The following is a 27,095-nucleotide window of genomic DNA, read 5'->3' as shown; positions in this document are numbered from 1 at the left end:
TGCTCCACCTCAAGCTCAACAAGCTCCCCACTGGAGAGTAACTAAACTATAAAACCAGTGGGAACCTGTTCAAACTTTGTTGCCTCCAGGCTAGTCCCATCCTCTGTCGTCGAACTACAGTACGGGGACGATGCTTGCGTCTGCACGCATTCAGAGGCTGAACTCCAAGTCATCGTCAATATCTTCACCGAGGCATATGAAAGCATGGGCCTTACACTAAACATCCATCCTCCACCAACCTGACCCTGCCACACAGCACTGCCCCTCAGTCATCAAGATCCACAGCGCGGCCCTGGATAACGTGGACCACTTTCCATATCTCGGGAGCCTATGATCAGCAAGGGCAGACATCGACGACGAGGTTTCAACACCGCCTTCAGTGCAGCCTTCGGAAGAGAGTGTTTGAAGATCAGGCCCTCAAATCTGGTACCAAGCTTATGGTCTACAGGGCTGTAGTGATATCTGTTTTGTATGCATGTTAATGTATGTACTGTAACACTAGACCACTGAATGTATGTTCACCCTGTATACACTATACCTGTACCACCAGAGGATGCTGCTGCTGGAGACCTAAGGGTCACATGTACACTGCAGGTAACCAATAAAGGGAGCTCACCTTTTGGTGTGCTCACTCTAGGAGCTGCAATAAAGGACTAAGGTCACTACAGTTCAAGTACTATACCCTTACCTCGTGGAGTTGTTATTAGAGTGCTTGCACATACTACAACTGGCGACGAGTTTACGAATTTCCACGCACAATAACCTAAGCAACTTCGAACAATTTGCTGATGGGGAAGATTGGGATGCCTTTGTGGAAAGGCTAGAACACTTTTTCATTGCGAACGACCTGGCTGGGGACTCACCGACCTCGCTGGCAGACAAGCACAGAGCCATCCTGCTCAGCAGTTGTGGGCCCAATGTACACGGCCTCGTCAGAGACCTGCTAGCCCCAGCGAAGATGACAACCAAGACCGATACGGAGCTCGTAACTTTAATACAAGAACAACTCAAGCCTGAAGAGAGCATCCTCACAGCCAGACACCAGTTCTACACCCACCGGCGGCCTGAAGGCCAAGAAATTGCTAAATATGCTGCAGACCTGAGAAGATTGGCTGCACCATGTGATTTTGGCGACCACCTCACCGAAGCACTAAGGGACATCTTCGTTATTGGAATCGGCCACGAGGGCCTCCTCCATAAACTGTTCTCTGTGGACACTACGGTCACCCTGCAGAAGGCAAAGTAAGCCAGGCATTCATGATTTTGGTCTGCGATTCCAAACGGATGATGACTCACACCCAGGACTCTAACCCGATGAGTAAAGTGAACCAAATGGCGACTTTCAGAGGCAAGACTGCTGCCCCGGGTCCCGCAACCCTAAATCCGCCACATGGGGCCAACCGGCTAGCCCCGTGCTGGCGCTGTGGAGGAAACCACAGGGCCCACCAGTGCCAATACAAAGACTATACCTGCAAAGGCTGCAACCCTAAAGGTCACCTTCAGTGAATGTGTAGAAGAAGTTTTATTCACCGGGTTGCTGAAGAGTTGGCCGATCACCCGGGCTCCAGCGCCGATGAAGTCGAAGCTGCTCAGCCCCTGGAAGAGGAGTACGGAATATATACCTGCTCTACCGAGAGTTCCCCGTGGAAAATAGAATTAGAAATTCTATTTTCTAACCTCGTGGAGAGAAAGAAGATGGCGCCCGCACCACGAGGTGAAGAACCTGGAATCAAGATGGCCGCGACCAGACCACGAGGGGTAGCATTGAGGGAGCAACACGTGTTATCGAGCGGCGAACCGGATTGGGGTAAAGATTGCAAGGCTCTCTTAAAAGGAGACCAGCAACCCAAAACAATTAAAGGGACAGTTCTACTCTAGGCACAGCGATGCCAGTGATATTAAAGATAAAAGTGTAATTAATGAATGCAGGTATATAAATGTACTGTTGAATGGTGATGCCAACAATGCTAATGGGAGAAATGTAACGAATGCTTCAAAAAGTGATGTAAGTGACAAGTTTGTACTGTTGAACAGTGATGCCAGTAATGCTAATGTGATAAATGTAGCCTTGTACAGAGATACTGATAGCACACAAGAAAGCGTTGTGACAAATGTGAAAGTGTAAAGAGATATAACAATGTCGAGTTGGCTAGTTGCAATCGGAGCCAATATATCATGTATGCTAATGATAGAATGAGAAATGATACCGAGTTCTACATGTATACTGACAATGTCAAAGGTAACCCCCCATGGGAAACACCCAGGTCCAGCGGGCTACCAGATCATGTAGCCACGCTTCCAGGACCAATGTGATGCCCCAGGAAGGGTTCACACACACCCAGTGGGAGCATACCCACTGCAGGGACAGTGGTCAATGGGCAGCACAGCCATCACCACTGGCAATCTGCCCCAGATCAGCCCTACCCCACCTGGCCACCAGGGCCAGCACCAGGAGCAAGAGGCCAGTATCCTCCAGCTTCCTCGGTGAAACCTGGGATGACCAGACTTCCACGACAAATGGAGGACAAGGAGGCCACACCACCCCGTGGCCCTGCCCACCACTAAATGCCACCACCTACGCATTCTATAATGTATGTACCTTACCCATAACAACATGTACTTGCTCACCACTACGGAATCCTCCAACAGTGACACCCACATGGTCTACATATCGGGGTGGGGGGGGAAATAGATGCGTGCAGACACGAACATATGGATCACACCCGGCATCCACACAACCCTCACCACAACCTCCCACCGTCCACTACTGATCACCTTCCCATGTCATGGCATTAAGGACTTGGGAAAGGCTTTGGGGTGTGGGGGGGGGGGGGGGGGGGGGGGAAAGAGTGTTGTTATGTATGCATGTTAATGTATGTACTGAAACACTAGAGGACTGAATGTACCTTCACCCTGTATACACTATACCTGTACCACCAGAGGATGCTGCTGCTGGAGACCTAAGGGTCACCTGTACACTGCAGGTAACCAAGTATAAAAGGGAGATCACCTCTTGGTGTCCTCACTGTAGGGGCTGCAATAAAGGACTAAGGTCACTACAGTTCAAGTACTATACCCTTACCTCATGGAGTCGTTATTAGAGTGCTTGCATATACTACAATACCCATCCTCCTGTATAGCTCAGAGACGTGGACCATATATAGTAGACACCTCAAATCGTTAGAGAAATACCACCAACGATGTCTCCGCAAGATTCTGCAAATCCTCTGGGAGGACAGATGCAGCAATGTTAATGTTCTCGATCAGGCCAACATCCCCAGCATCGAAGCACTGACCACACTCGATCAGCTCCGTTGGGTGGGCCACATTGTTCGCATGCCCGACAAGACTCCCAAAGCAAGCGCTCTACTCAGAACTCCTACACAGCAAGCGAGCCCCAGTGGGCAGAGGAAACGTTTCGAGGAGACCCTCAAAGCCTCCTTCATTAAGTGCAGCATCCCCACCGACACCTGGGAGTCCCTGGCCAAAGACTGCCCAAAGTGGAGGAAGAGCATCTGGGAGGGCGCTGAGCACCTCGAGCCTCATCGCCGAAGACAAGCGCAGGCAGCAGAAGGAGCATGTGGCAAACCAGACGCCCCACCCACCCTTTCCTCCAACGACTGTCTTTTCCACCTGTGACAGACACTCTAGTTCCCATATTGGACTGTTCAGTCACCTGATATCTTTGAGAGTGGAAGCAAGTCTTCCTCGATTTCGAGGGACTGCCTATGATGATGATGATGATGTTACAATTAGAGAAACTTATTCCTTGAATCCATGAAGGAAATATATATTTTCCCTCTTAAAAAGACCTACTTTGTGCATTCAGTATCTATTCTATCAAGAATATTCCAAGTAAATTTAACCACATAAAAAAATAACATTTTTCAAACCAACAGTAGGATTTACTAACATAAGCTTAAATACAAAATTATACAAAATGCTTCCATAAATACTTTATATATAGTGGAGTTAACGATTCCCAGAAGACTGTCATGACTTACTCATCATCATCATAGGCAATCCCTCGGAATCGATGAAGACTTGCATGAGTTCTTAGATGGCTGTACAGTCCAATACAAGAACCACAGTCTCTGTCACAGGTGGGACAGATAGTCATTGAGGGAAAGGGTAAGCCGGGAGCCTGGTTTGCCGCAAGCTCCTTCCGCTGTCTGCGCTTGATTTCTGCATGCTCTCGGCGACGATACTCGAATGCCCTCCCGAATGCACTTCCTCCACTTAGGGCGGTCTATGGCCAGGGACTCCCAGGTGTCAGTGGGGATGTTGCACTTTATCAGGGAGGCTTTGAGGGTATCCTTGTAACATTTCCTCTGCTCGCCTTTGGCTCGTTTGCTGTGGACGAGTTCCGAGTAGAGCGTTTGCTTTGGGAGTCTCGTGTCTGGCATGCGAACTATGTGGCCTGCTCAGCGGAGCTGATCAAGTGTGGTCAGTGTTTCAATGCTGGGGATGTTGGCCTGGACGAGGACGCTAATGTTTGTGCGTCTGTCCTCCCAGGGGATTTGCAGGATATTGCGGAGACATCGCTGGTGGTATTTCTCTAGCGACTTGAGGTGTCTACTGTACACGGTCCACGTCTCTGAGCCATACAGGAGGGCGGGTATTACTACGGCCTTGTAGACTATGAGCTTGGTGACAGTTTTAAGGGATTGGTCTTCAAACACACTTTTCCTCAGGTGGCTGAAGGTTGCACTGGCTCACTGGAGGTGGTGTTGGATCTCGTCATCAATGCCTGCACTTGTTGGTAGAAGGCTTCTGAGATAGGGGAAGTGGTCCACATTGTCCAGGGGAACACCGTGGATATTGATGTCTGGGGGGCAGTCCTGTGCGGCGCGGTGATGACAAGTTGGTGGAGGACCTTTGTCTTACTCAGGCCCATGCTTTCATACACCTCGGTAAATACGTCGACTATGTCCTGGAGTTCAGCCTGTGTGTGCACAGAAGCAGGCGGCGTCCGCAAGCGCAGGCACCTACCTGCCCCCCCCATTCTGAACCCCAGTGCACCACTGGCCCCCCCCCCAATGCCTGTCCCCAACCAAGCCTTGGACCACCTACCATCAAGGTCGTTACCCAGCGCTGAGCCTGCGGCCAACACCTCGTTGTAGGCAATTAGGCCCATATAGCAGTACCTGGTCTCCAGTCGTTCTGGACCCCTCGTCACTGGACCAAGACCTCGCTCAGCTAAGCCCGTGTGGTAGCCGTTGTGCAACGATCACCCCACGTTAAAAGAAATCACGCACAGGCATCTTCCACTCCTCTAACATGAAGTTCGGGACCTGGAACACCAAGACCCTCATGGACAACCCCAACAGCGACAGACCGGAACGCCTTACCGCCATAGTTGCCCGGGAACTTAGACGCTTTGATATCGACATGACTTACTAATGAATAAATGGATATCAACAAAGAACATTTTTTCAAAAAAACAAACAAAAATGAACAGCTCTCAGGATTCTGCACAGCCCTAACCATTTAATGGGATGAATTTAGACCGGTTATACCCCAGTAGGGTCAATTTTGATTTTTGGGCACATAACCAATCATCCATATCCGCCGTGAAGAGATGCCAGGGATTTTGACGCCCTGTCCTCATTTACATTGAGAACATTGTGGGCTATGAGCACATTTCTGTTCAAGACTGAATTGTGCCAAGCGAGGAAAAATCAGCTCCATAAATCAATAAGGAGTCTATAGGGGGAGTTTTATCTCTCAGGTGGGAAGCCAGTGGGAGCAGGGCATCAGCGGCCCAAACTTCCTCCGAGTCCCAGAAATATAAGTTTTACACTTACCTTACCTTCTGCTAGGCGTTCGCCAGATTTTACTGAGCATTAAAATTTCATCAAGGGTTCTATCTAAGTGATAGGACCCCAATATGCTCATAGTTGAAGTTCCCGCCCAAGGAAACAGAGACATTAAAATAGCCATTGGGTAAATGTTAATCACTTGTGACTTATGCATGTAAAGCCTTCAGGAGGTACTTAATATTGTTTCTGTTTTTGTCATGGTTGGATAGGTCAAATAACTATGCAACAAAAACATGAAAGTAGTATTTTGTATTTGTTTGTTCTTCATACTTAAATGATATTTAACCAAACTGTCAAAACTAAAGTTACAGATTTTTTTACTCTGCAAAAGCAGATTCTCACTCTTAATCAGCATATTTTAAACTAGGTGTCTGCTGAATATTACCAAGAGTCTTGAGAAGACTCCTATGAAGTACATGATAATAAAGATCGAGATCATAATTATAAATATTCACATAATAAAAGTATCGTGGCTCATTAGCAATTTACAGATGATTAAATATTTTAAAGTAAATGCATCAAATTAGCTTGCATTTTTATTTATATTTGATAACATATTACTTCTTCTGCAAAATGCATAGCCTGAATCATTATCAAATCACACTTTTTTCAAATGATATTGATATTTAAAATTACAAATCAAACAATGGAAACATTCCATTTGATTGAGTTTTACCAAACTATTGCTTGTTGAAGAACAGTTAAATTTTATCTAGTATTTATCTTTTATACACTGTCAGAATAACAGCAGAACATTTTGTTTGTCTTGGGCTTCCTCTGCCTCATCATCTGTTTGACCTTCATCAGCCACTCCTGTCAGAGAATCAAGCATAAACTGAGAATGAACAGCATCCCTAGGAGAAATTGAGAGAGAAGGAGGTGTAAAACAACAATTCCAGTAAAATAAACATGAATCATCTCCAGTCACTTCTTCACTGGCAGACATCCTAGCTGAGAAGTTCAAACTGAAATCGAAATATATTGCCTCAAAGCACAATACAGCGTGTACTGCATTATGCATGATTATTTATATGCAATGCACAAAAACCATGTATCGATTTTATTGTCTACCAAAATGAACGTGCAGGTGAACATGCAGATTAATCAGAACTCTCATTTAATGTCAAAGGGTTCTACTATAACTAGGGAATTAAAAAAAAAAATCAGAGGAATGTCTATTTCAGAAACTTTCCAACTAGCTTTTCATGAATTGCCTTTACATGAACAAAGGATTTCCCTATTTAGGCACATTTTATATTTGCTCCTTATCAAAAGTGTCAACTTACCATAGGGGCTATTCCTAAATGTATTTCCTTCTATTAGCAGATAGGTCTTCTACGACTATAACAACAGTGATGAAAAACATCCCAAGGCGCTTAACAGTGGGAAATAATAAAATTGATACATGGTTTTTATGTATTGCATGCAAATAATTATGCATAATGCAATACATGCTATATTGTGCTTTGAGGTTGAACAGAGCTGGTGAAATGTTAGACGCGAGTATATAACTGATCCCATGGCATCAGATGATGACATCAAGGGAGGAATTTTTTAATGAAAAAAGTTGACAATGGAGTGTATTGGTCCGTAATTTGTGGTCAGCGAAGTAAGCTTCCCACAAAGATTTTGCAAGCTCTGTGGCGTGAAGTTCAAAAAGAGCTTTGGGATGTCCTGAAAGGCACTACATAAATACTATTTATTTTCCTTTCTAGATCATTCAACCTAAACTGTTTCTATGTTTCTAAACTGAATCCCGCTTACTTTAGAATTTGCTATAGCATAAAGTGAGGAACAAATATTTATCTTATTTGAAGATACTGTTGGAAAACTGTAAACAAAAACGATGGAACACATCTTTGAGAAATTATTGACTTGCTTCTTTCTGACCTTTGCACAACTGGAGTACCCTTTTCAAGCGAATGCCCGGTAGAAATTGACAGCTCAGAAGCAGACGCCAAGTCATGCCTTCTTCTATTACTGCCTACAGTAGCAAAGAATGTTTCTGAAATTATTTTAAATGCATTTAAAGATTATAAACATTAGTGATGCACAACTTACATTATTTCTACATTCATTTTACTAAAAACACTTCATTTATAGACAGATGGATTAAACCATGAATTTATTTTCATTTACATATTCTAACACTGTACTTGAACTATTACAAATTGGTTTATGTAGTCAAGCTTTAGAACTAAAACTAATTTTGAAAACATTTTACTTTAAATGTTAAGATTTTTAATAAGCTTTATACACATTTCAATCCATCCTTTAGAATCCCCCTCCAAATATTGAATGATTACTCGTTGTTAGCATTCCTTATGTTCCATTTAAGTTATCTTCCATATACCACAGATAAGTTCAGAAAATCAATAAAGAAGTAAAAGAAAAAATCCTCTATCTCCAGATATTTTTCATTCACATCACGTGACTGCCCTTTTAGGTGTGCTTCATTTACTCCTCAAGTGGGCTCATATGACTATTCTGTGTTATTTTTTAAGCTGGTAGATACCAAGCAATACAAGGTCAAGGAGGAAATCTGGAATGAACTTCCACTCATTGTTTTGGACTTTTTTTTTTAAAAAGGAGACAGAGGTGGTAAAACAAAACTTCTAATGTAAAACATTTGGCAAAATTCTGAAATAAATCACAAATTCAAAACAATCTTGAGCAATGATGTTGTTAGGATCTGGAATGCACTGCTGGTGGAAGCAGATTCAATAGTAAATTTCACAAGTGCATTGGATTTATACTTGAAAAGGAAAAATCTGTGGGGCTATGGGGAAAGAGCAGGGGAGCAGGACTAATCGAACAGCTCTTACAAAGTGCCGGCATAGACCCGATGGCCTCTTTCTATGCTGTATGATTCTATGAAATAGATTTTTCCTTTTACCACAACACAACTTAACTTGTTATAACTAGCATTTTCTGCCATGTAATGCAATACACCTAGGATTTGTATATATTATTCAAAAAATCTAGTCGTGAAACCCTCTTGGTTTTGGGCTTCCCTTTACACAGCTGGCCTCAAACCAATATTAGAGCGTGATGATCTAGTGGTTACGGTACTGGATCAGCAATCCAGAGGTCGAGAGTTCAAAGTCACACAATAGCAAGTTATGAAACTGAATTTATTAATCTGGTAATTTGTGGGCTAGCTCCAGATAAATGAAATGAAAGATTTTTGGACTTTTCAATGCCAGTTTTAAGGAAACTAAAATCTTGACTAGAACCCTGGATTAATGACCTGCTAAAGGAGCGAAGTTTGGTTAAAAAAAACTGTTAACCTGACTGCTCAATGTGGCATGCTGGGAAGGTTAGCCGCATTTGAAAATTCTTATTCAGCAGACTGACTAGAAGTTTAAGACAGTTGTAAGGTCTTGAAAGTCTGATAAGCTGTTGTAAACATCAGATGCTGCAGCATCAGTTGGTGCAACCATGGGAGAGAGAGAATGGAAAGTTACTGAAAAAGCTTGTTTTGCGCCAGCCATTTTAGTAAGTTCGAGGAGACAGTCCACAAGACTGGCCAGAAACAGTCCAGAAGAACAGCACGCAGGATATTGACGGAGATTTAACTTCTTAATCTCCTGAAGCAGAAGAATTGGCAATTGAGTTTCTCGTTGTACCACTGACGTAAAGGTTGTAGGAATCGCTAAAACTTGTACTTTAATGTTAATAAAACCAATTGTTGGAAAGTAATAACATTTGGTTGATTCTTACTTCTGAATGCCCTAAAGAGTTAAGAAAGTTAAAATAAATATCTTACAGAAAGTTGTGGCACGAGAGACTTGGTGGGGGAGAAATTTAGGACATTCATGACTCCCATTAGCAGGACGCTAACGAGGAGTTAACGACCTTGCGACCGGGCACAATGCTGCTACCGAGTCCCAAAGATTGTGCGGGTGTTTAGTAGCGGTGGTAACTGGTAGCACTCCACTCCACTGCACCGGCGATGATGATGTCATCACCGTGTGTTGCAACCAGTTTTCACCCCAGAGCGAAAATTTGGTAGCGCCCCCTGAAGCTGAGGTGCTGTAGGCCACTTGCAGGGCGGAAATTAAAGGGGAAGGGTCAACTTACCGGTCGCGGCCTTCTTGTTGATGGATCGTGGGGTCCGTGCCGCGATCTTGCAGCCCGGTATTCCGCTTGTGTGCCAGGCTACTGACACAGTGGTCCAGGGATGGCCCCGTTTCCCATCCACAGAGTCGGCAGTTTGGCCCTCCCCTTTAATGAAGGGGAGAGCCCTGTCTACGCGGCAGCGCTACGTGTCTCATTGCGTGTCCCAGCGATGCGCCCTTTGCAAAGTCCTTTTGCCCCGCTCGCACCCCATAGAGCAGGTGGAGCGTGATATTGTGCACTCCACTTGCTCTCGGGGGCAGTAAGCCGAATTTAGGTCCCGGGGCGGGACTTCCATGCTTGGCGCAGGAACTCCCGCCTCTCGGGGATGGTATGCAATTTCAGCCCCTTGGATTCTGCCAATTTAGCAGTAAAAGGAGGTAGTAATGATATTGGATAGGATAAAAATAGATAAAGAGGAGGCATTTAAAAGGTTGGCATTAATGAAAGTAGAAAAGTCACCCAGTCTGGATGGGATGGGTTACTGAGGAAAGTAATTGGAGAGGGTCTGGCCACAATCTCCCAATCATTCTCAGATATGGGGATGGTGCCAGAGGGACTGGTGGATTACAAATGTTACACTCCTGTTCGAAAAAAAGATGGATAAACCTGACAATTACAGGCCAGCCTGTCCAACGTCGGTTGCGGGGAAGCTTTTAGAGACAATAATCTGGTATAAAATCAATTGGCACTCGGAAAATTATGGGTTAATAAAAGAAAGTCAGCATGGATTTGTTAACGGCAAATCGACTTGATTGCGTTCTTTGATGAAGTAATGGAAAGGGTTAATGAGGGTAGTGTGATTGATGTGTATCTGGACTTTCAAAAGATGTTTAACAAAATACCACATAACAGACTTGTAAACAAAACGAAAGCCCATGGAATTAAAGAGACAGTGGCAGTGTGGATACAAAATTGGCTAAGGGATACAAAACAGAGAGTAGTGGTGAGCAGTTATTTTTCAGATTGGATGGAAGTGTGCAGTGTTGTCCCTCAGGAATCGGTGTTGGAACTACTGCTCTTTTTGATATATATTAATAATCTGGAAATGCTGCTTTCAAATAACTGAAAGCTATTTGCTTCCATTTCAGGTCGCTCATAAAAGTTACAAAATGTGGAGCAAAAACTGACATTTGAAAAGCATTATAACTCTTTATATCTTTTCTTTTAAGATTTTTATACCTTTATAGGTTTGCGACAACTCCCTCTCCAATTCAACTAAAGCTTGTTCATCAGCATCATTTTCGAAACTGGGTCCACCTTCATCAACATCAATGCTTTCAACTTCAGAAATTTCCATTGCAGCTCGAGAGAGCGGGTATGGAGCAGCAAAGCTTGGACAAGTGACTTCATGCCGTTTCCGGGAAACCAGAGGTTTTGTTTCTATTTGAGATGCAATGCGTAATGATTGTACAGAAGAAGGTGACATCACTCTCCCAGAGCATCTCAGAGTTCCTAAAAGCATTACAAATTTCAGTTAAATCACAAAAACTACACCGTTTTATTTAATATGACATCCAAACAGACTGGAAACCGGCTATCCATTTTATTTTGCAACATGTCCTTGATATCTACCTTCTCACTGTTGCCTCTTTTTCTCCCAATCTGTACCTGTACTTCTTGTTCTTACTACTCTCTCCCAGGTTACACCTCTTACTGCTGTTCTCCCTTCTAATTAGTCTCTTGTGCTCTTAATTCACAAACCCTTAGAACTATCTGAAGCCTGGCATCCAATACAGTGATGCATTAGACTACTTATTTCTTCCTCTGCAATCTAAACAAGCCCCAAATCTGTAATACTTGGTATTAAAGTTATTCACTTCTATGGATCATATTAGACAACGCATGTCTGTCCTTTGCCCTACTTTGTTTGAGGGTGGGAATCCCTCTTTCAAATGTGATTTTCCATTTCATTTTCTAGAATCGCCTTGTTCTATGCATCAAGTGGGATCCCAACAGCCAAGTTCTGAGCCTCTGCCAATAACAATCTGAAGCCAGTTGCTAAGAAATGCACATAAGCAGCCTTGGGATGACTCTTCCTTTCTCCCTCTGGGAAAGTGACTGGCCACCCCTTAGTTCCTTCCCACAGTGATACAAGAAAGATTGGGAAATTAAGCATGTAAGGATTGTGGGAGAAAATCTCCTTCCTATTATTCCACGGTGAAGAACATTGTGACCATTCTAGTTTCTCATATATAACACTAAAGGAACAATTGCTGTGTTACCAATACTGCAGATGGCCATTAAATCACAATAAACAATTGGTAGAAGACTATACTGCAGGACACTACCCCAAATACTAATTTTGTACTCTGATGCAGACAATCACTATTGGGGTAGTGTCCTGCAGTATAGTCTTCTACCAATTGTTTATTGTGATTTAATGGCCATCTGCAGTATTGGTAACACAGCAATTGTTCCTTTAGTGTTATATATGAGAAACTAGAATGGTCACAATGTTCTTCGCCGTGGAATAATAGGAAGGAGATTTTCTCCCACAATCCTTACATGTTTAATTTCCCAATCTTACTTGTATCACTGTGGGAAGGAACTAAGGGGTGGCCAGTCACTTTCCCAGAGGGAGAAAGGAAGAGTCATCCCAAGGCTGCTTATGTGCAGAAATGAAAATATTATGACCCATGCCAAAATTCTGCTGACAATGTGTCTCTGGAACATTCATTATATTTTAATTTATAAGTTGAGCTCATCACATAATATTCTTATTTTTTATTATTTCATAGTCTTGTTCACTAAGTATAATTGCAGATCCTGCTGTTAACTATAGAAGTAAACTCAACTAACAATGTACAAAAAGATATTGGATTCATCATTATACAGATATGTTTTGGAGTTAGATTTGAATTAACAGCAAATATTAAAAGGACATCTGAGGAAGCCAGTGACTATTTAAAAAAGATAGCTTTTCGCAAATGGCAGATGGTATGATTATCGCTTCCAAGTCAGAAGCTGATTTAAGCATATAATCTAGACTAACATGTCACTGAGGAAGAGATATAGTGGGCAATAAGGTGACAGATGAAGTATAATGAGGGCTTTAAACTAAATAGTAGGGTGGGGGGAGGGTTCAGGTGAGCGGAAATTTAAAAAGTCAAGGAGAAGGCAATAGAGCACAGTGGCAATGGGGAAAATGATAACCAGAGTGTGACAGGATGGGACAAAATGTATAAAAATAAGTGTATCAAAAAGTGTGATCAAAGCAGGGAAAAATGGTAAAAAGACTAAATTAAAAGCTCTATCTGAATGCATGCAGCATTCCTAACAAGATAGATGAGTTGACGACACAAATAGATGTAAATGGGTATGATCTGATAGCCATTACAGAGACGTGGTTGCAAGGTAACCAAGGCTGGGAACTGAATATTCAGGGTTATTTGACAATTCGGAAGGACAGACAGAAAGGAAAAGGAGGTGGGGTAGCTCATAAAGGGTGCAGTAGTGAGAAATTATATTGGCTCAGAAGATCAAGATGTAGAATCAGTTTGGGTGGAGATAAGAAATAATAAGGGGAAGAAGTCACTGGTGGGCATAGTTTATAGGCTCACTAACAGTAGCTATACTGTTGGACAGAGTGTAAATCAAGAAATCATGGAGGCTTGTAAGAATGGTACGGCAATAATCATGGGTGATTTTAACCTTCATATTGATTGGACAAACCAAATTGACCAAGGGAGCCTTGAGGAAAAGTTCATAGAGTGTATTCGGGATGGTTTCCTTGAACAGTACATTGTGGAACCAACTAGGGAGCAGGCTATCTTAGATCTGGTACTATGCAAAGAGACAGGATTAATAAATTATCTCAGTAAAGGATCCTCTTGGAAAGAGTGATCATAGTATGGTTGAATTTCAAATTCAGTTGGAGGGTGAAAAAGTTGGATCTCAAACAGGTACCTGATCTTAAATAAAGGTGATTACAAAGTTATGAAGGCAGAGTTGGCTAAAGTGGACTGGGAAAATAGATTAAAGTGCAAGACTGTTGATAAACAGTGGGAGACATTTAAGGAGATATTTCATAACTCTCAACAAAAATATATTCCAGTGAGAAGGAAAGACTTTAAGAGAAGGGAGAACCATCTGTGGCTAACTAAGGAAATAAAGGATGGTATCAAATTGAAAACAATGGCATACAAAGTTGCCAAAACTAGTGGGAGGCGAGAGGATTGGGAAAATTTTAAAAACCAGCACAGGACGACTAAAAAAATAATAGAGAGAAGATCGATTATGAGAGTAAACTAGCAAGAAATATAAACACAGATAGCATGAGCTTCTGTAGGTATATAAAAAGGAAGCATGTAGCTAAAGCAAACATGAGGACGAGGCTGGGGAATTAATAATGGGTAACAGGAAAATAGCAGAGACATTGAACAAATATTTTGTATCGGCTTTCATGGTAGAAGACAATAAAACCTCCCAATAATAGATAATCAAGGGGCTATAGGGAGGAAGGAACTTAAAACAATTATCACTAAAGAAAATGTACTCGGTAAAATAATGCAACTGAAGGTGGACAAGTCCCCTGGACCTGATGGCCTGCATCCTAGGGTCTTAAAAGAAGTGGCTGCAGAGATAGTGGATGCATTGGTTGTAAGCTACCAAAATTCCCTGGATTCTGGACAGGTCCCAGCAGATTGGAAAACCGCAAATGTAACGCCTCTAATTCAAAAAGGAGGTAGACAGAAAGCAGTAAACTATAGACCAGTTAGCCTAACATCTGTCGCTGGGAAAATGCTGCAGTCCATTATTAAGGAAACAGTAGCAGGACATTTGGAAAAGTATAATATAGTCAAGCAGAGTCAGCATGGCTTTATGAAAGGAAAATCATGTATAACAAATTTGCTGGAGCTCTTTGAGGATGTAGCGAGCAGGGTGGAAAAGGGGGAAAAGTGGATGTGTTGTACTTGGCTTTCTAGAAGGATTCAATAAGGTGCCACATAAAAGGTTACTGCACAAGATAAGAGCTCACGGGCTTGGGGGTGATATATTAGCATGGATAGAGGATTGGCTAACTAACAGAAAACAGAGAGTCGGGATAAATGGGTCATTTTCCAGTTGCCAAACGGTAACTAGTGGGGTGCCACAGGGATTGGTGCTGGGGCCTCAACTATTTACAATCTATATTAATGACTTGGATGAAGGGACCGAGTGTAATGTAGCCAAGTTTGCTGATGATACAGATAGGTGGGAAAGCAAGTTGTGAGGAGGACACAAAAAATCTGCAAAGCGATATAGACAGGCTAAGTGAGTGGACAAGCATTTGGCAGATGGAATATAATGTGGGAAAGTGTGAGGTTATCCACTTTGGCAAGAAAAATAAAAAAGCTAATTATTATTTAAATTGAGAGAAATTACAAAAGCAAATGGAATGCTGACCTTTATTGCAAAGGGGATGGAGTATAAAAGCAGGGAAATCCTGTCACAAATGTACAGGGTATTGGTGAGGCCACATCTAGAGTACTGTGTACAGTTTTGGTCTCCTTATTTATGGAAGGATATACTTGCATTGGAGGCAGTTCAGAGAAGATTCACTAGGTTGATTCTTGAGATGAAGTGGTTGACTTATGAAGAAAGATTGAACAGGTTGGGCCTATACTCATTGGAGTTTAGAAGAATGAGAGGTGATCTTATAAGAACATAAGAAATAGGAGCAAGAGTAGGCCACCTGGACTCTCGAGCCTGCTCCGCCATTTAATAAGATCATGGCTGATCTGACCATGGACTCAGCTCCACTTCCCTTACCGCTCCCCATAACGCTTTATTCCCTTATTACTCAAAAATCTGTCCATCTCCGCCTTAAACATATTCAATGACCCAGCCTCCACAGCTCTCTGGGGCAGAGAATTCCATAAATTTACAACCCTCAGAGAAGAAATTCCTCCTCATCTCAGTTTAAAATTCTTATTCTGAGACTATGTCCCCTAGTTTTAGTTTCTCCTATGAGGGGAAATATCCTCTCTGCATCCACTTAGTCGAGCCCCCTCATTGTCTTATATGTTTCAATAAGATCACCTCTCAATCTTCTGAACTCCAGGCCCAACCTACTCAACCTATTTTCATAACTAAACTCCCTGATCTCCAGAATCAACCTAGTGAACCTATTCTTAAAAGCCTCCAATGCAAGTATATCCTTCCTTAAATAAGGAGACCAAACTGTACGCAGTACTCCAGGTGTAGTCTTACCAACACCCTGTGCAGTTGTAGCAGGACTTCCCTACTTTTCTATCCCCCTTGCAATAAAGGCCAACATTCCATTTGCCTACCTAATTACTTGCTGTACCTGCATGCTAACTTTTTGTGTTTCATGTACAAGAAGCCTGTTAGTTAGCCAATCCTCTATCTATCCCCAATCCTGTGAACTTTAATCTTGTGCAGTAACCTTTTATGTGGCACCTTATTGAATGCCTTCTGGAAATCCAATTACACCACATCCACTGGGTCCCCCTTAGCCAACCTGCTCATTACATCATCAAAGAACTCCAGCAAATTTATCTTTCATAAAAGCATGCTGACTCTGCTTAATTGAATTATGCTTTTCCAAATATGGCTTCCTTAATAATGGACTCCAGCATTTTCCCAACGACAGATGTTAGGCTAACTGGTCTATCATTTCCTGCTTTTTCTCTGCCTCCTTTTTAAATAGGGGCATTACATTTGCGGTTTTCAAATCCGCTGGGACCACCCCACGATCCAGGGAATTTTAGTAGATTACAACCAATGCATCCACTATCTCTGCAGCCACTTCTTTTAAGACCCTTGGATGTAAGCCATCAGGTCCAGGGGACTTGTCCACCTTTAGTCCCATTATTTTACCGAGTGCTACTTCATTAGTGATAGTGATTGTATTAAGTTCCTCCCTCCCTATAGCCCCTTGATTATCCACCATTGGGATGTTTTTAGTGTCTTCTACCGTGAAGACCAATACAAGATATTTATTCAATGTCTCTGCCATTGCCCTGTTCTCCATTATTAATTCCCAGTCTCATCCTCTAGGGACCAACATTTACTTTAGCCACTCTTTTCCATTTTATGAACTTGTAGAAACTCTTACTATCTGTTTTCATATTTCGTGCTAGTTTGCTTTCATAATCTATCTTCCCTCTCTATCATTTTTTTTAGTCGTTCTTTGCTGGCTTTTAAAAGTTTCCCAATCCTCTGGCCTCCCACTAGTTTTAGCCACATTGTATGCCCTTGTTTTCAATTTGACACCATCCTTTATTTCTTTAGTTAGCCACGGATGGTTATCCCTTCTCTTACAGTCTTTCCTTCTCATTGGGATATATTTTTGTTGCGAGTTATGGCCCAGAAATTGCTGCCGCCACGGGTCCATACGAAGTTTCTATGAACCCGGGAAAGCATCGGAAGCGCCGGTTTTCAGTGCGCAATGCGCATGCGCTGAAAACCGCCTTTTCTGATCTGTCAAATTTCTGGTTCGACAGATCCTCCACATCTCAGGAGTGAGGACATTTGCCAGGGCAAAATTGTGGGATTTACGCATATCTTGCCCACCAAATGCCCCCAAAAGTCTTGCGTCTGATAAAAGCAGGCGCACAGCGTACTTTTACAGGCGTAAGAGTTTAAAAACATAGAAAGATATAATTACAGTTTAAAAACACATTATTTTTTTTAAAACCTGCCCACTACGTTACAATTATTTTTATTCATAATTAAAACTTTTTTTTAAAATCAGAAAATGTTTTTTCTTTAAAAAACATTTCTATCAACTTTAATTTCTGTAGTGTATTTATGCAATATGTTTTTCTAAATGTTTATGTAGTGTTTGGGTGTGTTTCTCATTCATAGTAATAGAAGTTTCGGATTTCCGAAATTCCTATTACTATGAATGAGAAAATACTTACCCGTGATTGGGTGTACAGGCCTGACTCCTGCGGACGTCCCAACATGTACGTGCTCGTTGCGCAAGAGGAGGCGGCCTCGAGTCCGGGATCTCTGGCGGGCATTCGACCAAAAGGTAAGTGCACATCTTTTCTCTTCCTTTTAGTCGAAAGCCCGTGGGAAGGAGAAACAGGGATTTCTGGGCCAATGAAATATCGCCTTAAATGTCTGCCACTGTTTATCAACCGTCCCATACATTAATCCAATTTCATAGTCCCCTTTAGCCAACTCTGCCCTCATACCTTTGTAATCACCTTTATTTAAGCTTATGACACTGGTTTGAATTCCAACTTTCTCACCCTCCAACTAAATTTGAAATTCAACTATGTTATGGTCACTCATTCCTCGAGAATCCTTTACTGGGAGATCATTTATTAACCCTGTCTCATTACATAGTATCAGATCTAAGATAGACTGCTCCCTGGTTGGTTCCGCAATGTACTCTTCAAGGAAACTATTCCGGATACACTCTATGAACTCTTCCTCAAGGCTATCTTGGCCAATTTGCTTTGCCCAATCAATATGAAAGTTAAAATCGCCCATGATGATCGCCCTTCCTTTTTTACAAGCCTCCATTATTTCTTGATTTAAACTCCGTCCAACAGTGTAGCTACTGTTAGGGGGCCTATAGACAACGCCCACCAGCGACTTTTTCCCCTTAGATTCCACCCAAACTGCTTCAACATCTTGATCTTCTGAGCCAATATTGTTTCTCACTAATGTACTGATTTCATCCTTTATTAATAGTGCTACCCCCACCTCCTTTTCCTTTCTGTCCTTCCAAATTGTCAAATACCCCAGCAACCATGTCTCTGTAATGACGATCAGATCATACCCATTTGTATCTATTTATTATTGAAACATATAAGATACTGAGGGGACTTGACAAGGTAGATGCAGAAAAGATCTTTCCCTCGTGGGGGAATCTAGAATTAGGGGGCATAGTTTCAGAATAAGGGGTCGCCCATTTAGAACTGAGATGAGAAATTTCTTCTCTGAGAGTCGTAAACCAATGGAATTCTCTGCCCTAGAAAGCTGTGAAGGCTGGGTCATTGAATGTATTTAAGGTGGAGATAGACTGATTTTTGAGCGATAAGGGAGTGAAGGGCTATGGGGAGCGGGCAGGGAAGTGGAGCTGAGCCCAAGATCAGATCAGCCATGATCTTATTAAATGGCGGAGCAGACTCGAAGGGCAAAATGGCCTACTCCTACTTCTTATGTTCTTATATAAATGTGAGGTTATTCACTTTAGTAGAAAAAATAGAAAGAGAGAATATGTTTTAAATGGTGAGAAACTATTAAATGTTGGTGCTGAGAGAATTAGTTGCCCTAATACAAGAAACACAAGAGGGTTTGAATGCAGGTACAGAAGCAATTAGGAAGGCAAATGGCATGTTGACGTTTATTGCTCGAGAGTTGGAGTACAAGTGTAAGGAAGTCTTGCTACAATTGTACAGGGCTCTGGTGAGACCACACCCGGAGTACTGTGCACAGTTTTGGACTTGTTTAAGGACTTTAGAGGCGGTGCAATGAAGGTTCTCTAGATTGATGTCTGGGATGAGAGGGTTTTACTATGAGGAGAGATTGAGTCTAAACTCTCTGGAGTTTAGAAAAATGAGAGGTAATCTCACTGAAACATATAAGATTCGGAGGGTAGATGCTGAGAGGTTCTTTCCCCTGGCTGGAGAGTCTAGAACAAGGGGGCATAGTCTCAGGATATCTTGGTCTTAAATGGCCTACCCCTTATCGTGCGACTGTGCCCCCTATTTCTAGATTTCTAGATACTCCAGCCAGGGAAAACAACCTCTCAGCATCTACCTTTTTAAGACTGAGATGAGGATGAATTTCTTCATTCACAGGGTTTTGAATCTTTGGAATTCTCTGCCCCAAAGTGCTGTGGGTGCTCAGTCGTTTATATTGAAGGCTGAGATAGATAGATTTTTGGACTCGAGGAATCGAGGGATATGGAGATAGGGCAGGAAAGTGAGGGCGAAGATCAGCCATGATCTTATTGAATAGCAATAGGCTCGAGGGGCTGAATAGCCTACTCTTAATTCTTATGTTCTTTTTGTCAGAGGTGCTATCTTTCAGAAAAGATATTAAACCAAGGTTCTCTTTGTCTGCTTAGGTGGGTGTAAAAAAATCCCATAGCACTATTGAATGAACAGAAGAGAGAATTCTCCCAATGTCCCAGCCAATATTCCTCCCTCAACCAACATGATTAAAAGCAGATCCTCTCTCCATTCATTCATTTGCTGTTTGTGGGACCTTGTGCACAAATTGACTGCCACTTTTGCCTACATAATAACACTGACTGCATTTCAACAGTAATCCATTGGTTATAAAGGGACATCCTAAGGATATGATAAGATGCTATATAAACTCAAGTTTCTTGCTTTCTTTCTCTAGTTTTTTTTAATCTAAAAAGCTATTACTGTTTAATTCAAACTTTTCATTTTAAATCCGTTCAAATTTGAACAGGCAGAAGGCTGTGCATTTTTTTGTGTTTTTAAGATAGTGACTGCACGTTAACTATCCTATAAAGCTTTACTGAGATAATAAATTCTATCCTGTTAAATTCAGCCTACCATATAAATAATCTTTTAGTAGTTGCCCTTCCAGGCACAACAATGTCACGCCCAATGAATGCAGGAGTAAACTGGCTACAAATTTCACCTCTATATGAAACCGGCGTAGAAATAACCTTCAACTTCTTACTATTCCAAGGCCTTTTGCCAAAATTACAAAATGTGAGCAACACTGAAAATCTTTCAGTTATTTTACTTTCTTTGATGATAAATCTCAAGGAAATGTTCAGGTGCTCTTGGAACATATATGCACTAGCTGTCACAGCGGAGAATTGAATTCTTCAAAACGGACTATAAATCAGAAGCAATCAGGCCATCCAGCCTCTTATGTTCATTATTGTACAGCGCCATCTAATTGGAATTAAAGTAGTTAAAAAGAAACATGTTCTCCCCCCAGTGGAACTCATTGTTGAGCAGGCACAACCATTGGTCCTACTCCTCCTGGCACCACAAAAATCTTACTACCCACTGCCGGTCCTTCTGTGAACCCGAGCCCCAGGATTACCTCCTTCATTTAAGGAGTCACTTCCAAATTGGCTCTATGGATGAGCTGCTAGATTCTATCCCCTCACCCCACCCACCCACATCTAGGCCTCCAACTTTGGTTGGACTTATTCCTGGAGATTTCATCACTTGACCTCCTGCCTCCAACTGCCCAACCCAGTCAAACATCATTTTCTCCCCCATCTCCTATATTGTTATAGCTAATAAACAAAAGTGTTCAAAGAAAGTGAAAAAAACCCACAATTTTTTAATACACCGTTGATTTTTCTCCCACATTATTCACAGCAATGCCCAGGAGATTCACTTTTAATTCCTGGAGACTTCAGGAATATGCCTGGAAGGGTGGCATCCCTACCCGGGTCGGCGAGTTGTTTGTCATTTGGCAACAGCAGCTCACAGATATTACTCTAATGAGGTACAACCACAAAAACGGTTTGAGTTTCTGGCAAACTTCATCGGGTGGGCACTGTAATTGCCCAATGATTGCTAAAACCAAAAATTGGCTCCATTATGTTTCAATACTCCATGCTATGAATTGTACAAAGATGGTGGCCCAACTGGAAGGTATCTGCCACATTTAAAAATCAGTTTTGTGTGCAAAAACAAATATAGTGGTCACATGAGTACTTAAGGATAATGCCATTTTTACGGCTTCCTTTAAATAAAAGTAAGACAAAGATGACTTGTGGAACTTTGGGTGATATCTTCCAAAGAACCTGGAAAATAATTGAAAAATGTCATACCTGAAAGACTGATTAGTGCCATAGGTATTATCTGGTTTAAAGTTAGGCTAGAATGATGTTCAATATGTCCTTTATTTATGGACAGGCATAATGAAATGACATAAATTATCGAACACATATTCTTTCTGTCATTTGGCTCATAGCAAGTACAGGGTTCTGGAACCTGGTATGGGATATAATATGAATGGCAGAGTTCAAAACAAGTGTGAGTTTATGCAAGGTAGAGTTTAGGAGGCCAACAAGATGCCCATTGGATAAATCAATGCAAGATAATGGCATGATTTTGGTGATTAGCAAAATGTGGGCTTAGAAACTTGGCTAAGTCAAGCAGGAAATTTATTTAGCACATTATTGGGATCAGCAGCTGAGGCAGCCAGGAAGGATGACTTCAGTCTTACTGATGTCGAGCTAAAATAGTTTATGGTTCATTTATGGCTTAACATCAGACAGGCAGTTAGACAGCACAGTGGCAGTTGTGGAGTGGCAGAGAGTTTGTTTTTACTGGTGTATAAATGGAAGCTAACCCCATGCTTTAAGATGATGTCAGCATGGAACAGCAAGTAAATTAGGAATGCCAAGGAATCAAGGATGGAGCCTTGGGACATGCCAGAGATTCCAATGCACACATGGAAGGAAAAGCCATGGAGAGGGGGTGTTGTACCAACTATGTTGAAACACACAAGACTGGAACCGTAATGAGTCAGTGTCATGGAGGTGGACCTGGCAGAGAAAGATTTAACAATAAACTGTGTTAAAGCTGCGAAGAGGTCAGAGACAACGAAGAGGGATATTGTGTTGTGATCACAGTCACTTAGGAGATCAGTAGCTTTGTGGTGTTGATGAGATTGAATTTGTTCAGTTTAGTTTCTATCAGGGAGTGATTGTGGGGGTGAATACGGGGTATATACCAATAATGTATTTGAAGATTTAGGGAGGTGAGGTGAGATATGAGAAGAAGTTAGCGAGGACTTGGGGCCAAGGGTGGGCTTTTTACAAAGGGGTCAATAGTGCTAGTTTTGGAGAGAAACAATGCTCGAGGAAAGAGAAAGGTTGACAGAATCAACAGAGAAAAAATAGTTTAAAGATCGGGAACTGGGTTAGCAGGGAATTGAGGAGGTGGTGGTGGATGCCATGTTGAGGATGAGTTTGATAAGAGCGAGGAGGAAGGAGATACGAGAGAAATTGCTGAGCTTTACAGAATGGGGCTTGGATTTGGCCAAAGAGGGGTGTCAAAGCCTGGAAATATACTTGATTATTTCAGGAACAGTAACCTTGTCAAACAGATAAGAAGGTGGATAGACCTCAAAATAAAAACATGGAAGGAAATCTCAATCTTTGAGCACTGACAGCTTAGCTTACCTGCTGTTGATTTTGATAATGCTGTCCATGGTGTAACCCTTGTGGATGCAACATGTCTTCTAAAACTGCTCGACGGCCGACTGTGAATATCGGCAATTACATCATTAACAGTGGAGTTATCTGCATATTCGCAGAGGCTAGTGTGTGGTCGCCAGTCCCCATTTTCTATGAGATGAAAAGGAACAGTTCTTTATTCGGAGACCTGCAAGGCTTGATTTTAACTTTTGGCGGTGGCAGAAAAAGGACAGTATGGATCAGCCACCCGTTGGACTTCTTGTGCGATTTTCCTTTCCATTGAAGTCGAGGTGTATATTGAGTGGCTGATCCACTATCACACATTTTCTACCAAGGCTGAAAGTTAAAATCAGCAATGTCGTGTCAAAAACTCTTATTAGAACACATTAATATGACATGTAATGCAATTTACTCGCAGAATACAAATTTAAAATAGTCTGACTAAAAAGGACTTGTATAGATCAAGACTTAAAATATAAAGAATGTATAAATCATACTGAACTTGAAATCAGTTATGATTAAAGCTACACCCAAGTAGATTTTATCTCCAACTAATGAATTCAGAGGGTAAGTACCTGGTCTGGTGATGCCTTCTACAAACAGTACATCAATTCCTCAGCATGGGAGACTAAATCTGTGTTCTGTGCATGTTAGCAATACTGGTGCAGTGTCCAAAATCCGGAATTCCGGAATCCGGACCGATTGGTGGCAGGGTTGTCCGGAATCCGTAAAATCTTCCGGAATCCGGACCCACCAACCCTGACGACCAAGGTCCCGCCGCTGCCCGCCTCATCGATCCACCTTGGACCCGCCTCCCCACCGCCCTTACCTCGGGGCCTCGTTGCCGGCCTACCCAAAACACCACCTCCGCGACAGTGCCGCCTGACCAGCTCCTCTTCGGTGGGGCCCTGCCCGACCAGCTCTTCTTCGGCGGGGCCCCGCCCGAACACTTCCTCCTCAGCGGGGCCCCGCCCGAACAGCTCCTTGGCGGCTGGGCCCCGCCCGAACAGCTCCTTAGAGGGGCCGGCGATCCAAACAGCACCTTGGCGAGCACCCCCATCCCCTTTCTGATGTTCGGAAATCCGGAAATACCTGAACTTGGGCTCAGGTATTTCCAGATTCGTGACGTCTCCAAAGTCTGGACAAAAGCAGAATCCAGAACAGCCTCAATCTCAAGGATTCCGGATTTGGGATGCTGCACCTATACCATGCATTGTGGTAGCACACTACCCCCAAATACATGGCAATGTCATTGAAAGAAAACAATCTTAGGCTTAGTTCTCTTACTACATGGTGTTTTTGTAACTTGATTTTTCAATTCTCACCATTTCTCAATCTATATGCAAGAGGTAGAGGGAAACTTCCCATTGGCGGAAAGGTCAAGAACCAGAAGAACAGATTTAAGATGATTATCAGAAGAACCAAAGGCGACATGAGGAAATAGTTTTTTTTTTTAAACACGGCGAGTAGTTATGATCAGGAATGTGTTGCCTGAAAGGGTGGAAGAGGCAGATTCAATCATGGCTGTCAAAAGGGAATTGCAGGGCTATGGGGAAGGGGTGGGATAGGGGGTTGAGAGAGGGGGTTGAGAGAGGGGGTTGAGAGAGGGGGTTGAGAGAGGGGGTTGAGAGAGGGGGTTGAGAGAGGGGGTTGAGAGAGGGGGTTGAGAGAGGGGGTTGAGAGAGGGGGTTGAGAGAGGGGGTTGAGAGAGGGGGTTGAGAGAGGGGGTTGAGAGAGGGGGTTGAGAGAGGGGGTTGAGAGAGGGGGTTGAGAGAGGGGGTTGAGAGAGGGGGTTGAGAGAGGGGGTTGAGAGAGGGGGTTGAGAGAGGGGGTTGAGAGAGGGGGTTGAGAGAGGGGGTTGAGAGAGGGGGTTGAGAGAGGGGGTTGAGAGAGGGGGTTGAGAGAGGGGGTTGAGAGAGGGGGTGAGAGAGGGACAGGGGAGATCGGAATGGAGAGAGGGGGTGGAGAGAGGAGGTCAGGAACTTGGTTGGGGGGTGTAAAGAGTACTGAGAGCACAGTGGAGATGGCGGAAAAATATGTTCCAATTCTAACGGGGGTGGGGAGGGGGGGGGGGTTTGAGAGAGAACGTGATCCAGGTGGTAAGACTGGATGAAATCTGGAAGTCACAACACTATCACTATTCATTTCATACCCAATAAATGTCAATAATCCGTGACCAACACACAATGCCCCATCTATGGTGGGGGGGGTTGGGGGATTGAGGGAGGTGGTCAGAAAAGCGGTCGGTGGGGGAAGGTCAGGAACGTGTGTTGGGGGGGGGGGGGGGGGGGGCAGTCGCTTGGGCAGGCGTAGTTGATCAGGAACTGGGGCAGTGGGGAAAGGTCTGAACCCGCTAGTGAGATCTGTTTGTTCCAAGTCTCTGGAGCCAGCAGTCAGAATGGCTCGAAATACACTTTGCAAAGAGAAGCTGCTGGGTGTGTCATATTCTCCAAGGAGACGAATCAGCAATCAGGAATCATCGAGGGACCCAATCAGAGCTTTAGGTGTTTCAAATAAGACACGTCCCTGGAACAAGGCAGAAAGTCCTACAAAATTGACCAATAGTTGCTGAGAAGACTGTGCTACAGTGCCAAAAAAAAAATCAAGACAGCCCTTAATAGTTGCCTTATACTTGCAACCGCAGCATTGGTTCAGCAAGATATGAGTTATGAGCATCTTTCTCAAGAATGAAATAAATTACTATTTTCTCTGTTCTTACTACACAGCAAAAGAAATATAATTAAAATTGATTTTTTTTCTTCAACTATTAATGTGCAAATGGGGATTTTGCACATTTCATAATTTGATGTGAAAGTCTCTTCTCCATTCCTTGTCAATCTCAGCTGAACTCGCATTCTGCACCTTCCCAGCCAAGCCGCAGAATGAATGAAGAGCAGAAGAAAAATGAAGTTATGTATAAAATAAATCACAGGGTTAATAGAACTTTTGGAAAATGGATTTTTTTTAAATAAAAAGGACCAGAAAAGCTAATGCGAGAGCTGTTCTAGATTGCTGAAAATATTTAAAGCTATAAATACTGAGAAAGTTCATTAAAAAAAATACAAATATTAATTAAAAGTTTACTAATTGTAGGTTCAATAATTTTAAAGGTTTATCATGGAACTGAACGGAAAATGGTTCCAATTTAATCGTCAGCTGTAAGATTTAATCAATCAATAGCAGTTTGAAATTATGCTTGTAAAGTAAAAATCATATACAGACATAGACAGTTTGAAAGTGAATGACACATAATTTGCTGATTGGCAAGTTAAAAAAATTTTATGGTATGTTTTAGTTACAATAAAATGCAAATAAAAGCTTTGTGCCTAAAAAATAATTATTGGGGCCGATTTTTGGCGCAGCTGCAGAGGTACGTCCGATTTTTTAGTGGCCGACTGCGCCAAAAGAAGAGTTGCAAGTTTCACCAGAACAAATGTTCATTTTGGAGCAGTGCAGAGTGTGTTTAAGCTCTGTGCCGAAAACCTGAGGTTGCCAGGGTAACGAGGGTCACACTGAAGGGCTGAGGCATAAGCAATTGTAGAGCTCCGGTACTGCTGCTATCCCGGACCGAAAGGCTGCCACACCCAACCCCCCAACCCGGCTCAACCCCCCCGACCATCCCCCTCAACCTCTGGCGGCCCAACTAACCACCCGCCCCCCCCCACCCCCCTCAACTTCAGCCCGACCGACAGACCCCCACCCCAGCCCGTCCGACCCCGCCCCCCCCACCCCCACGACCTCTCCTACCTCGGACCAAGCAAAGACGTTCCGAAATTCGGAACGGCCACAGTCCCGAGGTTTCCTGATTTCGGACGTCACACCTGTACAAGCCAAGTTTTTCCAACCTGTCTTTATAATTTAACCCTTTAAACCCTGCTATAATTTTGTCGAATTTGCACGGTAGCCTTTCCAAGGCCAAAATATCTTTCCTGATTCTCAGTGACCAATACTCCAGATGAGGTCTAAGCGAGGCTCTGTTCAACTGAAGCATCACTTCCTCAATTTTGTATTCCAACTCCATTGAGATAAAGGCCAAC

At 42.9% G+C, this 27,095-nt stretch overlaps 1 protein-coding gene across 7 annotated transcripts in view; it reads right to left on the bottom strand.

Annotated features, from left to right (window-relative positions):
• Positions 1–6,056: 6,056 nt before the first annotated feature.
• The window catches only part of zbbx (zinc finger, B-box domain containing), a 147,330-nt gene continuing 126,291 nt past the window's right edge, over positions 6,057–27,095 (bottom strand). For all 7 annotated transcript variants that reach the window (XM_070883561.1, XM_070883560.1, XM_070883566.1 and 4 more), the window contains 4 exons: positions 23,044–23,208; positions 11,124–11,396; positions 7,713–7,806; positions 6,057–6,676 (listed from right to left, as the gene is read on the bottom strand). In XM_070883561.1, the coding sequence (XP_070739662.1) occupies positions 6,559–6,676; positions 7,713–7,806; positions 11,124–11,396; positions 23,044–23,208 (650 nt within the window). In that variant the 3' untranslated portion in view covers positions 6,057–6,558. The remainder of the gene's footprint in view (positions 6,677–7,712; positions 7,807–11,123; positions 11,397–23,043; positions 23,209–27,095) is intronic.

This window comes from Pristiophorus japonicus, chromosome 6 (assembly GCF_044704955.1).
Source record: "Pristiophorus japonicus isolate sPriJap1 chromosome 6, sPriJap1.hap1, whole genome shotgun sequence".
NCBI lineage: Eukaryota > Metazoa > Chordata > Chondrichthyes > Pristiophoridae > Pristiophorus > Pristiophorus japonicus.
Note: the sequence above shows the minus strand (reverse complement) of the source record. Positions and strands in the feature narration are given on the sequence as shown.